The 17,164-nt window shown below is 36.0% G+C and overlaps 1 protein-coding gene across 18 annotated transcripts in view; it reads left to right on the forward strand.

Annotated features, from left to right (window-relative positions):
* TMCC1 (transmembrane and coiled-coil domain family 1) overlaps positions 1 to 17,164 on the forward strand; it is a 390,104-nt gene that overhangs the window by 205,640 nt on the left and 167,300 nt on the right. For 16 of the 18 annotated variants that reach the window (XM_077116458.1, XM_077116460.1, XM_077116461.1 and 13 more), the window contains one exon: positions 14,397 to 14,468. The exons of 1 other annotated variant lie outside the window; for it this stretch is intronic. In XM_077116458.1, coding sequence (XP_076972573.1) covers positions 14,397 to 14,468 — 72 coding nt within the window. Of the gene's footprint in view, positions 1 to 520; positions 10,321 to 14,396; positions 14,469 to 17,164 lie in introns of those variants that run through there. One more of the 18 variants, XM_077116473.1, reaches the window with a different exon arrangement.

Here is a 17,164-nt window from a genome sequence, read left to right on the forward strand (position 1 = left end):
TTTTTCTCCTCCTTTTCCCTTCTCTTCTCCTTCTGGGACACCCACAACACGTATATTTGTGCGCTTCATATTGTCATTCAGTTCCCTGATCCCCTGCTCAAGTTTTTCCATTCTTTTCCCTATAGTTTCTGTTTCTTTTTGGGATTCAGATGTTCCATCCTCCAGTTCACTAATTGTAGCTTCTGTCTCTTTCGATCTACCATTGTAGGTATCCATTGTTTTTTCCATTTTTTCTTCTTTGTCCTTCACTCCCATAAGTTCTGTGATTTGTTTTTTCAGATTTTCTATTTCTTCTTTTTGTTCAGCCCATGTCTTCTTCATGTCCTCCCTCAATTTATTGATTTGGTTTTTGAAGAGTTTTTCCATTTCTGTTCGTATATTCAGCATTAGTTGTCTCAGCTCCTGTATCTCATTTGAACTGTTGGTTTGTTCCTTTGACTGGGCCATATCTTCAATTTTCCGAGCGTCATCCATTATTTTCTGCTGGTGTCTGGGCATTTGATCAGATTTCTCTGGGTGTGGGACCCGGTTGGTTGAAAGGTTTTTCTGTGAAATCTCTGGGCTCTGTATTTCTTTTCCTGCCCAGTAGGTGGCGCTCGTGGCGCTTGTCTGTCTGCGGGTCCCACCAGTAAAAGATGCTGTGGCTCCTTTAACTTGCCAATCCGAATCTTGCAGTCGGCCCGGGAAACTGCGCATGGAGGGGGGGTCGCCGGCCACCACGGCTTGGGGGAGTGCCGGTCCAAATTGCCCAGCTGGCCCGAGACGCCAAGCGTGGCGGTAGGGCCCTGCTATCCAACATTCCCAGTCGGACCGGGAAGCCACGTGTGTGGAAGGGACCCCAGTCGCCAGCCGCCCCGGCCCGGGAAAGCGCGCACCCCTCGGGTATCTCACCGCTTCGGATTCTCCCTGCCCATTCAGCCGTTCCAGAATGGGGTATGCTGTCTTTTTGGTCTCTGTCGTGGCTCCGGGAGCTGTTTCGTATTGTTTCTGTTTCTTTAGTTGCTGTTCTGGAGGAGGAACTAAGACCCGCACGTCTTACTAAGCTGCCATCATCTCCGGAAGTCAATGACAGAATTCTTACCTGCCACGCCAGAGTCCCTAGTTTGATTCCGGAGCCTGCCCATGCCAAAAAAAAAAAAACCCTGAAAAAAAAGACTTATTTGTTTTTAAAATATGTTTATATAGAATTCTAAGAATGAAGAACTAGAATTCTTAGGGATGAACAAATGTTTTGAATGTAGAAACCAGACAAATTGAGGTAATTATTTGCATTTCATAAGCATTCATCCAAAATATTTGTGATTTTTTTTTTTTAGTGAAAAAGCAAATTACAACGTAGTATGGTTTAATTTTTGTAAAAATATATACTTATTTGCGTATAGAGAAACAGAAAGATAAATATTAATGTTATCTCTAAAGTAGGCCTATAGATGATAAAGGAGAATAAAATAATATTTTTTTATTTTTCCTATAATAATAATGAAGAGAAACCTAGAAGATTTTAAAAACAAACTAAAAATATACATAAAGGCCACTTGTGGTTTTGGAAGTAGGATATTTGGCAGACATGAAAGGAAAAAAGTATTGGGTGTTGGGCCAAGATAGCAAAGACAAGCTTTTTTTTGTTTCTCATGTTTACTAAGAACTTGGTGCCTATCTATGGTGGAAAGCAGAAAAGGAGACCACTTAGTGATTCAGCTCTACTTTAGTCATATCTGGAATGAGAGTTCTTAGTATGGGGCCCAAGGATGAGTTTTAGGGGTTCCATGAACCATTTGAAACTGATCCAAAATAATGTATATTTCTATTCATGCACTTTTCCAAGAACTGCATCTATAGCTTTTGAAAGAGTCTAAAAGGGTGCATGATCTAGAACATTTAGTAGGATTGTGGTGGATAGTGCCTGCTAAATAGTATATACTGTATAAATGTTAAGTGAATTAATAAATCATAAAAGTGCCCTTAGTAATAAAAAAGCTATAAATATGATAAAAGTGGTCATTTTATTTGAGTACACTCTTGTGAGAAGATGCCGTCGAAATAAAATTGCTATATAAGATGAAATCAGCTCATTCTGAAATGATCTAAAAAAGGAAATTTAATTGTCTCTTTGAATCTTAAGGGAACATAGAACAAATTCTACTGAAGACTTACCATGTGCCAGGCATTTATATAGGAACTTTAAGAAACAGTTCACTTAATCCTCATGCTAACTTCATGCAATTAGTAATATCTACATTTGCCAGTTGAGAAAACTAGCTTAGAGTGGTTAAATAGTGTGCACATTAGTATTTTTATAATTGGAAGTTGAATGATTGGTCTAATATAAGGAAATCCAGCTAAACTTTCAAATATTAATTCACTGAGTGCAGGTTGTTGAACTTTATTGAGTAATTTTGACAACTAATAAATCAGAATTAGTGAGACACTACCGTAAATTTTTCTGATGACTTAGACCAAAAAAACCGAACAATCTGGCCTAACTTTAAGTTATGTTTGAATTGGACTTCTTTTAATCTAGGAAATAATCATGAAACAAAGAAATAAGTTTAAATGGATTATATATTTTCCTTTCTAATATAGCTGAAAGAAATAATGATAGAGGAATCAATAAAAATCAAGACAATACTTTTTTCTTACCCTCATTCTTTTAAATTGAGCCACAAATGCAAAATACTATTTTTTTAATGTAAAATGGTGCAGCCCTACTGTGGAATACAGTTTGATAGTTCCTCAAAAGTTGATAGAATTACCATATGACCAATTACCAGCAATTCCAATATCCAAAAGAACTAAAAGCAGAGGCTTAAACAGATGCTTGTACACCATTATTCATAGCAGCATTATTCACAATGGCCAAAAAGGTGGAAACAACCAGTGTTGTATGTATAATAGTTACTTACAGTGGAATATTATTCAGCTATAAAAAGGAATGAAGTTGTGATCTATGCTGCAACATGGATAAACCTTGAAAATATTATGTTAAGTGAAATAAGCCAAACATAAAAGGACAAATAATTGTATGATTCCACTTATGTGAAATATCAAGAATAAGCAAATTTTTGGAAACAGCAAGTATATTAGAGGTTACTCAGGGTGGCAGGGGAAGGAGGAATTATTACTTAACTTAATATCTATAATATTATTAACAATAATAATTATAAATTATAATTATAAATTATTAATAGTATGTATTATCTTAATATCTATTTTAATTATTAAAATGGAAAATTATATGTTACCGTAATAAAACAAGTAAATTCCTTGAATTACCAACAGCATGCAGGAAATTTAAAGTACCTGATAAATAAATAATTAAAAAAGACATCTTTTAATTGGGTAATACTAAAAATATTTTAGATGTATACCTAAACTATGTCGGATACCACTGTACAGGTATAACTTTAGATAAATAAAATTATATTTTTATTCATTTTATCATTTAATTTAATTAAAATTAAATAAACAAGAATTTCAGTTCCTCATTTACGCTAACCACACTTCAAGTGCTCAATAACCACTAATGGCTACCATATTGCATGAGATATATACCATGTCTGTCATTTGCAGAAAGTTCTTTTAGACAGCACCAAATTCTTGGAAAGACTGATAAATTTGTGTGATAGGAAACTTTTGACTCTTAAACTACAAGTTTGGTTTTATGTATTTTGTTTAGAACACTTTTCTTCAGTGGGTCAGTGGAATGTACTTGGTTTTGTTTACTGTAGTTCCTTAGAACTCCTGTGATATCTGGAAATGGATTGGAAACCTTTCAGATCTTGATCCAGAACTATTACTTCTAGAACAACAAGAAAATTATTCTCAAACTTAAATATGCATAAGAATCTCCTGAAGATGCTGAGATGCAGATTCTAATTAAGTCCAGAGTTAAAACCGAGACTCCTTTTCTGATAGCCCCTCAGATGATGTTCATGCTGCTGGTCTGTGGTCTACATTTTTTTGTGTGTGGTCTGCATTTTGAGTAGTAAAGCTCTAGACAGGGTCATTCTCAAATTATTGTCTTCATGGCGAAAATGCATCACGTGGAGAAATAAAAGCACTGGGTTCCAAGCAACAAGTATTATTTGAGACTCTAAAAGGTTCTCAAAGCTTACTTGCTAGCTTATATTGTTTGGATATGTTGGTTGCCTAAGTCAAATAAATTATTTTAAAGAGACGATCAATAATAATGTTTGACTGGTAAGAATCAGATATATTGATTTTTTTTTAAAGATTCTAATATTTATGTGCTTGATCTTTCACTCAAGAGCACTCTTCATATTAAAGTTCCTAAAAAATTTATTTGTGTTAACATAATATTAAATTAGCCATTTTAACCATTTTTAAGTGTACAACTAAGTGGCATTAATTACATTTACAATGTTGTGCTACACCATCAAACCATTCATTACAAAAACCTTTCATTACCCAAAACAGAAACTTTGTACCCAGCAATAGCTTCTCACATCCTTTACCCCTAGTCTTTGTACTTCTCGTCTACTTCTGTCTCCAAGAATTTGCTTACTAAAAATGTTTTTGCAGTTAAATTTCTTTTAAAATGCAAATTCCAATAGTAGCAAAACTTATTTCACAGTGTCCTAAAGCTCAACAAATTAGCCACTCACGTCAGCCCTAAGAAGGGAATTCCATAAACTAGATTATACCTATATTTAGACTTTGAATCTAAATTAAACTCAGAGATCAGAAATTAAAAATTTTGAGAACATTGGGTGGTTTTACTAAAAGGTATTCTCTAATATCTAAGGCAGTGATTCTCTGAGTGTGTTCCTGGAGCCAGCAGTATGAGCATCACCTGATAATTTAATAGAAATTCAAATTTTTGATACTTCTCATATATTGAATCAGAAACTCACCAGTGTTGGGGCCTAGAATTCTGTTTCATAACTTGCCCTCCATGATTTTTGTGCATGGTAAAGTTTGATCACCACTGCTCTAAGGTAATCATTTTCTTAAACTTAATGTACTATACCACTGATTGTCTTTAGGAGCAAATTTGAATAATCCATGGAGTGACAAAACAAGCATAATGTATTCTGCTTGACTCTGTTAATAAACTTAATATGAAGTCCAGCTTTTTAAAGATACAGCATGAATGAAAGTAGCTTGTATAGACCTGAGTTAAAGTATATACATTCCTTTCTTCAACTTAACCCGTGTCTCATTGAACAGTATTTCAGAGAGAATTAGTGATTATGTTTACTAGTATTTTTTAATACTGGAGTAAATGTATTTTGAGCTTTTTTAAAAAATAAAAGGTATGATAGGTATGATATAAATGAAATAGAGGTTAATGTTTTGGGGCCTATGTTTTTTTCCCCTTAGGGCTAACAAATGCATTATAAGGTATTTCAGACATACATGAAGGATAATATAGCAAATACCCACTGATTTGCTATCTACATTAAGAAATAAAACATTACAGATACAAAGAAGTCCCTGTGTACCCCTCCCTGACTAGTACATCTTCCCTCCTCAGAGGTAATCACTGTCATACATTTGATGCCCCATGCATTTCTTTTTATTTTTTATTATATATATATATATTAATCCAGGAACAAAACTCTTATATAAATACAGTGTACTCAAGAGGTTTGTGAAATTCATCCATTTTCATTGCCATATAACATTGCTTTATTTAAATATAATTTATTTCCCTCTCAACGGACATTTAGGTTGTGTTCCCCCCCTAGAATAGTGCTGCTACGAAATTCTTGTACACATCTCCATATGTGCATGTGCAAGAGAAACTCTTGGGTATTCTTAGTTGAATAATGTCATCCTCAACTTGATTAAATACTGCTGATTTGTTCCCCAAAGTGGCTAACCAATTAACGCTTTAACTGGCAGTGTACAAAAGTTCCCACAGCTTTGCATCTTTGCCAGATGTAATTTTTTGCCAACCTCATGGATGTGGAAATAGCATCATGTTTAATTTTACATTTCGTTGATTAATTTGCATTTTCTTAATTAGTGGTATCTTTTAGGATGGCCATGTGGGTTTCCTTTTCTCTGAATTGCTTTTCATATCTAGTACCCGTTTTTCTATTGGGTAATTTTTCTAATTTTTAGAAAATGTCAAATTTTTGAATAAACTTATTTCTTGCAATGCAAGATTTGCATTAGTAGAGTGCATTGTAATTCAGGGACCTGCATTTTGTAATTCTAGGGAAGGCTCCTCTAAGTTTCAGGACTTATCTGGTCCAGAGATCCATCTGGAGGTTGTAGGTTTCTTGTCCATCATAGACTTTTGACATTTTTTCTAATTCCTTCTTTCTTCCTCTTTTCAGGTTTGTTTTGAGGATAGAGTTTTATAGCAATGATCTGGTATTCTAGTTGCTTTGTTAAAATCAGAAGCATCTCACGTTTAAGACAGTATGTCTTTCTGTAAGGAACTTCATTATTTCCATTTCATTAATTCTTCCTAGAATCCCAGAAGAAAGGTCTCAGAGCACTCTTTAATTCTCTCAAGGGGAAAAATGGAGGTACTAGTACTCCTACCATTTAAAAGACAGAAACCTATAGAACTTATGTTCTCTATCAGCTACTTTCTATTTGGAATTCAATTTCTATCACTTAGTTTAAATATTAAGTTACATTGCAAACTCTGAATTAGATATAAAGAAGTCTTCACTTTGAATCATAGCTGTAGATATAATAATTTTTTTTAACAAATAGACTTTTTTAGAGCAATTTTAGGTTTACAGAAAAATTGATTAGAGAGTAACAGAGTTTCCATATAGCCCTCTTCCCTCACACAGTCCCCCATATTATTTACAGCTTGCATTAACATGGTACATGTGCTACAATTCATAAACCAATATTGATACCTTAGTTTACATTAGGATTCATTCTTTGTGTTACATAGTTATGTAGTTCAGTGAGTTTTAAGGAATGCATCATGTTATGTATTCACCATTACAGCATTATACTGAACAGTTTCATTGCCCTAAAAATTCCCTGTACTCCACCTTGTTTGTCCATTCCTCCCTCTGAACCTTTGGCAAACTCTGATCTTTTTTTTTTTTAAGTTTTATTTAGTAATATATATACAACCCAGAATTTCCGCCCTTTTAATCACATTCAGATATATAATTCATTGGTGTTAATTATATTTAACTGACAATATCATCACATACTTGTGTATTCATCACCATGATCATTTTTTTGAACATTTGTATCACTCCAGGAAAAGAAATAAAAAGGAAAAAGAAAAAATTTATACCATATTCCTTACTCCTCCCTCTCATTGACCACTAGTATTTCAATTACTCAATTTATTTTAACCTTTGTTCCCCCATTATTTATTTTTTATCCATATTTTTGACTCTTCTGTTCATATCCTAGATAAAAGGAGCATCAGAGACAAGGTTTTCACAGTCACACAGTAACATTATAAGATGATTATACAATCATCTTCAAGAAACCTGGCTACTGGAACACAGCTCTATAGTTTCAGGTACTTCCCTCTAGCCAGGCTGATGTACCTTAAACTAAAGAGGGGTATCTATGTAATGCATAAGAATAACCTCCAGGATAACCTCTCAACTCTGTTTGAAATCTCTCAGCCACTGACACTTTATTTTGTCTCATTTCTCTCTTCTCCCTTTTCGTTGAGAATGTTTTCTCAATCCCTTGATGCCAGGGCCCAGCTCACCCCAGAATTTCTGTCCCATGTTGCCAGGGAGATTTACACCCCAGGAGTCATGTCGCACATGGTGGGGGTGGGGAGAGGGCAGTGAGTTCGCTTGCCATGTTGGCTGAGAGAGAGGCCACATCTGAGCAACAAGAGAGGGTCTCTGGGGGTGACTCTTAGGCCTAATTTTAAGTAGGCTTAGCCTATCCTTTCCAGGGTAAGTTTCACAGGGGCAAACCCCAAGATCCAGGGCTTGGCCTATTGATTTGGTTGTCCCCACTGCTTGTGAGAACATCAGAAATTCTCCAAATGGGGAAGGTGAATATTTCCCCTTTTCTCCCCATTCCTTCAAGGGAACTTTGCAAATCCTTCTTTATTCACTGTCCAAACACTCTGGGATTTATCAGGGTATCACACTAACCTGGACAAACCAACAAAATTTCATGCCCTATTCAAGATATCATGTGCTTACGGTGTTCAACTTAACTGACCATACAAGTTAAATTAGGAAATGCACTACCCAAAATATAAATTTTGCACCAAATAAACAGCTCTCCCTTCCTTTATTCTCACACAGAAGTTGAAATTTTAAAATATGGATAATCTCATCCTTTACCCAGTCTTTTGATATACCTTAGTCCTATCTATATCAGCTTCATTTATATCTCTACTCTATGTCTGATCACTTTTTCAACATTTCCTGTATGGGGTACTGCTGACTTTCATAGCTTCAGAGTTCTAACTCTGAGTCTCAGGTGTCATATAAATACCCGAAGTTTCTGGGAACAACCAGTTTATAAACAAACAGCTCAGTATCTCCGAATTTAGGAATAACAGTTAACACCTGAATATATGTGATTGCTGTAAGAGCTTACAATCTAGAACCCTTTGCAATAGGCCGCAACGATAGCCCATGCTCTCAACTTCAATTCACTGAGATTTTTTATTATAGTTAGTCCATATGATTGAGGCATGATAATATTTGTCTTTTTGTTCCTGACATTTCATTCAACATACAGCTCTTAAGGTCCATTCATCTAGTTGCATGCCTCACAACTTCATTCCTTTTTGTGGCCACTCAGTAGTCCATTGTGTGTATACATCATAGTTCCCCCTTCCATTCTTCATCGTTGTATCTTTAGGCCACCTCCATTCATTGTGGACACAAGCACTGCTGCCAGAGACACCAGTGTGCAAATATCCATTCGTGTCCCCACACTCAGCCCCTCTAGGTACATACTGAGCAGCGGAGTTTCAGGATCATATGGCATATTCACCCCTAGACTTCTGTGGAACCACCACACTGCCCTCCAGAGGGGCTTCACCTCTCAACTTCCTTATCAACAGTGAATAGGACCATCTATCTCTTTCTATACATTTTCTCTAGCACCTGTTTCTCTGTTCATTTTTAAAATAGTTTTATTCACACATCATACAATCCAGCCTACATGTATAGACATCTGTTCGCCACCATAATCTATCTGAAGACATTTCTTTTTCTTCCACAAATAATCCGTACTCCTATCCCAATCCCCAACCCCTGCCTGTTGACATTTGGTTACCTTTATTGGAAGCATATTGCAGAGTTACTGTTGACTATAGACTTCAGCTTGCATTGATTGTACTTTTTTCTATATACCACCTAGCAAAATGTTGTTTGTTTTTTTTTCATCTTTGGGACTGCCCTCACATTTTCCATTCCTGCATCCTTTTCCATACCTGTATCTGTTTGCTCTGAGCTGTTCTTTTTGTTTGTTTTGTGTGTGCATTTAAAAAAAATCACATTCCAACAAGAGAGAGCATGGGTAATTAGGTCAAGCAATAGCTTTGATTTGTTTAACTTTGTAATGAAGTTGAAGTCACCATCTGAGTATGCCTCTCTGCACCTGACATACATTCCTGATGCTGGACTCCTCCCTGTGAATAAGAGGAAAAGCTTGGCCAATTATGTTAGACAAAGCTTTACAGCTGCTGAACCCAGCTGGGAGGAGTTTCCTTCTCTGAGCCGACAGCTTGTACTGTCAGGGTCTTCCTTATTGCCACCTTCTTTTATTCACACCATTTAACTCAGCTTATTACCTGAGGCGGTGGTTGAGAAGAGGGTGTTGCTTTATGTAGGGGACGTCCTCCATGGGGAGGGATTTGGTTGGGAGGAATTGTTACAGTTCCTGGTTTTCTACTTGAAGCAGATGCTTTCTAACAGAGTGTGCTACTACCCCTTCTCCTACACAGACCCACACATCAAATCTGTCCCCCATGAGTCTCAGGTGTCACCACAGTGGCATCCTTGGCTAATGATTTGGTGGAAAGGGAAGGGGTGGTCCGCTGTTTGGACCCCTCACAGCTGACTCACAGGAAATGCTAGAGTAGCTTGGCACTAGGCAAAGCAGCTCCAGGATTCTGCCCCTCCCTTCCTCCCTCCATCCTTCCCGCCCTCTCAGACGTAGGCTTTGCAGTATCTCATGATAGAACAATGAAGTGGCTCCAAGTTTGCTGCGGCTCCCAAGAAAATTCTTTCGACGTCTATGACAGACTTCAAAATGTTTTGCCATCGACTTTTCTAAGAAGCTCTTTTCAGAAAATCCTTTCTCCTGTGGATTGCTTTGTCTGAGATACTCAGGGTGACCATGGTTCAGCGCTTTAGCCTCAGAAGGCAGCTATCCAAGGTGGGTAAGTTTGATAGTTTTGTGTGTTTGTTTAGGGGGAACTCGCACTAGCTTCCAGATGCTTTCCTTTCCTCTTGAACTGTTTTGGTCAATCCTTCGTTCTTCCAGTGCTAAGGAGAGAGGTGGGGGGAGGAAACGCTGCCTTTTGTTCTTTCATCTGACAGACACAAAGGTTTAAGGCTGACTGCACTGGCAACCTTGGGTTTTGTTCCTTTGAAACTGGAGCTGTTGTGTGTGAATTTGGGGGAAGTTTTAGTTTCCTCATTTAATTTTCAGAAGGATGTTCATGAAAGAGAGATAATAGTTGATAGGAAGTGCTTATGTAATTAGCAATTAATCTAGCAGCTTGTGGACCAAGATGAGAAATTCTTATTGGTCTTTGGAATCAGTACTTCAACAAATTTTAATATTAAACTGGGGGAAAGTACCACAGAATAGTTAAATAACCAACACCCACATGAAAATGTTAAAATGAGTGATTGTGTTAAGAAATTAGCCTATTTAATGAAGTATGTGAAAAGCAATCATGAGGAGGCTCAAGAATCAGTTTTTACAGAGTTCTGATTGAAAAGCAGGTTTCATGTATACAGCTTTCGGGGGAAAACATCTTTTAATCTAAAGAAAGCAAACTTACAATTAAAAAAAAATAAGTAAATAAGCAAAGCACTCTTTTAAGAAGGTACTGATTTTATGAGTACACTTTGGTAGTCACCAGTCCCCTTCTTGATTCAGTACTGAGCTCTCTTTTTTAGCTGATACAGAAACTAGTTTGGAAAGAGGTGTGAGAGTTGAGCTTTATTTCAATTAATCATCCTGTTCTTCAAAGTTTTATTTTAAAAATGTAGCAGTGGTAGGTAAATGGTGTAACTATTCATTCCCTGCAGCCAGAAATTTAAACAAATGGTAAATCAGTAGGTATTTATCACTTATTTGGTTAAGTCAGAATTGTTAAATCCTGAAATGTATTATTATTATCTTGAAGGACAACCATTAGTTCCTCAGAGGTGACCCAAGTATAGATTGTGTGTCCTCAAGCAAAAATGAGCAGAGATTTGTCTCCATTCCCATGTCAAATTTCTTATCTGTTTTCAGATTTCTAAGCCTGACAGAGACTTTTTTTTTTCCAGAGACTTTTTAGGAGTATTAAAATATATTTTATTTCAAAAACAAAACAAACATATATATATATACTATTTCCCTTACTCCCCTTCCCCCGTTCCAGGTGTGTAGGGGAGGGATCCAGGAAGTCCCCAAGTTTCTCCTAAACAATACAAAGAATTATTCATGTTTCTCCTTCAAGGACCTCTAGTTCATGTTTTTTTTGTTTTTTGTTTTTTGTTTTTTTTGCATGGGCAAAATCTAGTTCATGTATTTTTTAATAGATGATACATTTAAAAAAGTAGATGATGTGTAGATTCTTAGGGCAATGACAGTCTTCACAAGAGTGTCTGAAATAGTTGAAAGTCAGGTGATAATTTTCTAATTAGAAAGTGACTGCATTCTAGGTATTTCTACCAATACTAGTCTCCCAAATATTTGTTGAGCTTTAACCACTCTTTATACTCTCTACCCTATATGCATGACTGTAATTTATCAAAAAAGTAGCTCGAGGGGGGGCAGATTAGAAGCACATCCTCTGAATAATATGAAGAAACAAAAAGTGCATTATATAAAGACACTCAAAGAGATAAACCCTTTTTTAATACTTCCCATCTCCATTTTGACGCATTTTCTGTGTTTCATAATGGCCCGCCAAGACCTAATCTAAGGCTTTTTTTTTCCCTGCCAAGTGACCCTGATGTATATGTTTACTAATGAATTGAAAATAATATTTTTAATTATTTCAGTTGTGTATGGCACTGAAATACAAAGGAGAAACTAAATAATTATGCCAGTTTTTAAAAAATTGCAGTGACTACACTGCCTTGAATTCTGTCTTTGCAGCTCATATGTTATTTCTGGCACACATAAAATACTCAAAGTTAAACTTTTTTGTAGGTCAGAAGCAGTTGAATAGCAGCAATTTCATATGGTTCCAACTATAGTAACAACTACTTTTGTACCAAGTGATCTGCAGGCATAGAATGATTTTTAAATGCTCTCGTATTTTTTTGTAAGCTGTATGGTGAGGGTAACATTTCATTCTTTTTCTGTATGAGTATCCCCTTATTGCAGTACCATTTACTGAATTTTGGTTTGTTTGGTTTTTCGTTTGTTTGTTTGGAAAGTACAAGGGCTGGAAATCAAACCCAGGTCTCCTGCATGGCAGGTGAGAATTCTACCACTGAACCACCCTCATGCCCCCTGATCTCATATTTTTAAAAGCAGTTTCCTGTTTTAATAAATTGGAGAATTACTGATATGATAATCTTTGTATTATGTTGGAAATTTCTGAAAGAAAATATTTATAAATGTTTGTAGTGATTTTAAACCTAATTTGATAATTTAAAGTTTGATAGTCATGTTTACTTATACTAGACATATTCCGGAATATTCAAATGTTGCTTTAGGCCAGTGGGTTTTCACATCTAAGCTAAGAAAAAAGAGAAAATAAATTAAGAAATGGGTGAAGTAAAACTTCAGTTTCTAAGGGAGATACTGTTTTCTTTGTAGTTCCCAGTTACTTGACTCCCCCAAAAATTCCTTCCTTATTTTAAATAATTCTCTCTACAATTTTCTCATGTGATTTCAAAAATATTCACTAAGAAAAGCTTTTAAATTCCTGTCCTATCCTCCCTCCCCACCCCCACCCTCCCACCAGCCACAAAAGTCTATAACCTGCCTCATTTTAGAGAATTACCTCCTCTATGTTGGGGAAAGAGGGGGGCAAAATCTACTGAGTCCTTAATCTGTGCTAAACAGTGTAGTCATTTCGTTTATTCTCCTAATGATCCTCTGAATTAGGTGATATTCCTCCTCTTTTTATCATTGAACAAACTGAGGGTCAGAGAAGGTAAGTCATTTACCAAAATTCAGGGCGAGTTAGATCCAAGTTCAAATTTCTGTCTAACTCCAAAACCTATTCTCTTTCCCCACAATGGCTGCCTTCCTAAATTTGTGGTGCATAAATCATTCTCACTATCATGGTTTCTGATGTTTCTCCATATGTTTATGCTTATAGAAAACACTGTAATAAATAACTTGGATAACTTCCTTAGGATAGACCTTTCCCATAAAGCTGAAATTTACTGTCTAGGGAGTTTGAATTTATCAGTCAAACTTGATAAAATATTTCCCATAATTAGAGAAACATTGATTTAAATAAGATACTTGATTTAATAATGCCATATTAAGTGTAGTTGAAGCGTAACTGCAACCTCCAGAGTAGCTTCTCAACTCTGAACTCTCTCTGCCACTGATACTTTATTAATTACACTCTTTTCCCCCTTTTGATCAGGATCGAATTGTTGATCCCGCGGTGCAGGATTCATCCCTAGGAATCATCTCAACAATTGGGTTGTTTTTTCTTTTGTTGTTGAGTTGTATTATTTCTTTGTATATATAGGAAATCAAAGCTTTGTCTGATATATGATTTCCAAATATTTTCTCCCATTGAGTTGGCTGCCTCTTCACCTTTTTGACAAAGTCTTTTGAGGTACAGAAGCCTTTGATTTTGAGGAGTTCCCATTTACGTATTTTTTTCTTTTGTTGCTTGTGCTTTGGGTGTAAAGTTTAGGAAGCTACCTCCTATTATTAGGTCTTGTAGGTGTTTCCCTACATTTTCTTCTAGAAGCTATATGGTGCTAGTTCTTATATTTAGGTATTTGGTCCGCTTTGAGTTAATTTTTTGGGCAGGGTGTGAGATAGGGGTCCTCTTTCATTCTCTTGGCTATTGATATCTGGTTCTTCCATGCCCAATTATTGAAAAAACTATTTTGTCTCAGTTCAGAGGATTTGGGGGCCTTGTCAAGAAGTTGACCATAGATTTGGTGGTCTATTTCTGCACTCTTGATTCAATTCGACTGGTCAGTGCTTCTGTCATTGTGCCAGTACCATGCTGTTTTGACCACTGTGGCTTTATAATAGGTTTTAAAGTCAGGGAGTGTTAATCCTCCCACCTTGTTCTTCTTTTTTAGGAGGCTTTTAGCTATTCGGGGTCTCTTTCCCTTCCAGATGGATTTGGTAGTGACCTTTTCAAAAGTTTCAAGGTAGGTTGTTGGAATTTTTGATTGATACTATGTTAAACCTGTAGATCAATTTGGAGAGAATTGACATCTTAACTATATTTAGCCTTCCTATCCATAAGCAGGGAATGTCTTTGTATCTATTTGGATCTCCTTTGATTTCTTTTAGCAATGTTATGTAGTTTTCTGTGTACAAGTCCTTTACATCCCTAGTTAAGTTCATTCCCAAGTATTTGATTATTTTAGTTGCTATTTTGAATGGAATTTTATCCTTAACTGACTCCTCAGCTAGGTCATTGCTTATGTATAGAAATGTTACTGATTTTTGTACATCAATTTTATATCCCACCACTGTGCTGAACTTATTAGTTCAAGTAACTTTGCTGTAGATGTCTCAGGATCCTCCAAGTATAGTGTCATATCACCTGCAAATAATGAGGGTTTCACTTCTTCCTTTCCAATTTGGATGCCTTTTATTTCTTTGTCCTGCCTAATTCCTCTAGCTAGAACTTCGAGCACAATGTTAAATAATAGTGGTGACAGTGGGCATTCTTGTCTTGTACCTGATCTTAGGGGGAAGGCTTCCAGTCTCTCTCCATTGAGTACTATGCTGGCTGTCGATTTTTCATATATTCCCTTTAACATATTGAGGTAGTTACCTTTGATTCCTATCTTTGGGAATGTTTTTATCAGAAAAGGGTGCTGAATTTTATCGAATGCTTTTTCAGCAGCATTCGAGATGATCATGTGATTTTTCCCTTTTGATTTGTTAATGAGCTGTGTTACATTAATTGATTTTCTTCTGTTGAACCATCCTTGTATTCCTGGGTTAAATCCCACTTGGTCATGGTATATAATTATTTTAATGTGCTGTTGGATCGGATTTGCTAGTGTTTTGTTGAGAATTTTTGCATCTATGTTTATTAGGGAGATTGGCCTGTAGTTTTCCTTTCTTTATAGCATCTTAACGCTTATTTGGTATTAAAATGATAATTAGCTTCATAAAAAGAGTTAAGTAGAGTTCCTTTTTCCTCAAGTTTTTGGAGAAGTTTGAGCAGGATTGGTATTAGTTCTTTGTTGAATGTCTGATAAAATTCCCCTGTAAAGCCATCTGGCCCTGGGCTTTTCTTTGTAGGAAGATTTTTGATGACTGACTAAATCTCTTTATTTGTGGTTGGTTTGTTGAGATCCTCTATTTCTTCCTGAGTCAGTGTAGCTTGTTTGTGTGTCTCCAGGAATTTGTCTGTTTCATCTAAGTTGTCTAGTTTGTTGGCATGTAGTTGTTCATAGTATCCTCATGATTTCTTTTATTTCTTCAGGCTCTGTGGTAATGCACCCCTTCTCATTTCTAAGTTTATTTGCATCCTCTCTCTTTTTTTCTTTGTCAGTCTTGTAGAGGCCCATCAATTTTATCGATTTTCTCAAAGAACCAACTTTTGGTTTTATTGATTCTTTCTATTGTTTTTTGTTCTCCCATTTATTTAAGTACTTTAATCTTTATTCTTATTCTTCTTTTGTTTGCTTTGGGGTTAGTGTGCTGTTCTTTCTCAAGTTCCTCCAGGTTTGCTGTTATGCCCTCGATTTTTGCTCTTTCTTGTTTTTTAATATAGGCGTTTAGGGCAATAAATTTCCCTCTCAGTGCAGCCTTTGCCACATCCCATAAGTTCTGATAAGTTATGTTCTCATTTGCATTCCTCTGATATAGCTACTGATTTTCTAGCAGTTTCTTCTTTGACCCACTGGTTGTTTAAGAGGGTGTTATTTAATCTGTATATATGTGTGAAAGTTCTCATTCTTTGGTGGTTATTGACATTTAGCTTCATCCCGTTGTGATCAGAGAAAGTTTGCTTTGAATAATTTCAATATTTTTAAATTTATAAAGACCTGTTTTTGTCCCCAGAATATGATCTATTCTGGAGAATGTTCCATGAGCACTAGAGAAGAATGTATAACCTTGTGCTTTGAGGTGCAATGACCTATATATGTCTGTTAATTCATTTATCGAGTTATTTAACTTCTCTATTTCCTTGTTGATCTTCTGTCTGGTTGTTCTATCTATAGAGGAGAATAATATTGAAGTCTCCTAGTATTATTGTTGAAACGTCTATCGCTCCCTTCAGTTTTGCCAATGTCTGTCTCATGTGCTATGGAGCTCCTTAATTGGGAGCATAAACATTTATGATTGTTATTTCTTCTTGGTGAATTGACCCTTTAATTAATATATAGTGTCCTTCTTTGTCTCTTATGATGTCTTTACATTTTAAGTCTATTTCGTCTGATATTAGCATAGCTACTCCTGCTTTCTTTGGTTACAACTTGCATGGAAAATCTTTTTCCATCCTTTCACTTTCGATCTATTTGTATCCTTGTGTCTATGATGATTCTCTTGTAAGCAGGATATAACTGGATACCAGTTTGCATCTTTTAATGGTAAGTTTCGTCTGTTAACATTCAAAGTTACTACTGAAAAGGCGTTTCTTGATTCCACCATTTTATCTTTTCATTTTATTTGTCAAATCTATGTATTCTTTTCCCTCTTTGTCTTTGTATTCTTTAAATTACCCTTAGTGGTACTTTTCAATTCTGTGCCTTACCCCAGACCTCCCTCTCCTGTCTTTTTTTCAGCCAGCAGAACTCCTTTTAGTATTTCTTGTAGGGCCAGTCTCTTGTTGACAGTTTCTTTCAGGACTTCTTTGTCTGTGAAAACTTTAAACTCTCTG

Source organism: Tamandua tetradactyla, chromosome 9, assembly GCF_023851605.1.
Source record: "Tamandua tetradactyla isolate mTamTet1 chromosome 9, mTamTet1.pri, whole genome shotgun sequence".
In the NCBI taxonomy this organism is placed as follows: domain Eukaryota; kingdom Metazoa; phylum Chordata; class Mammalia; order Pilosa; family Myrmecophagidae; genus Tamandua; species Tamandua tetradactyla.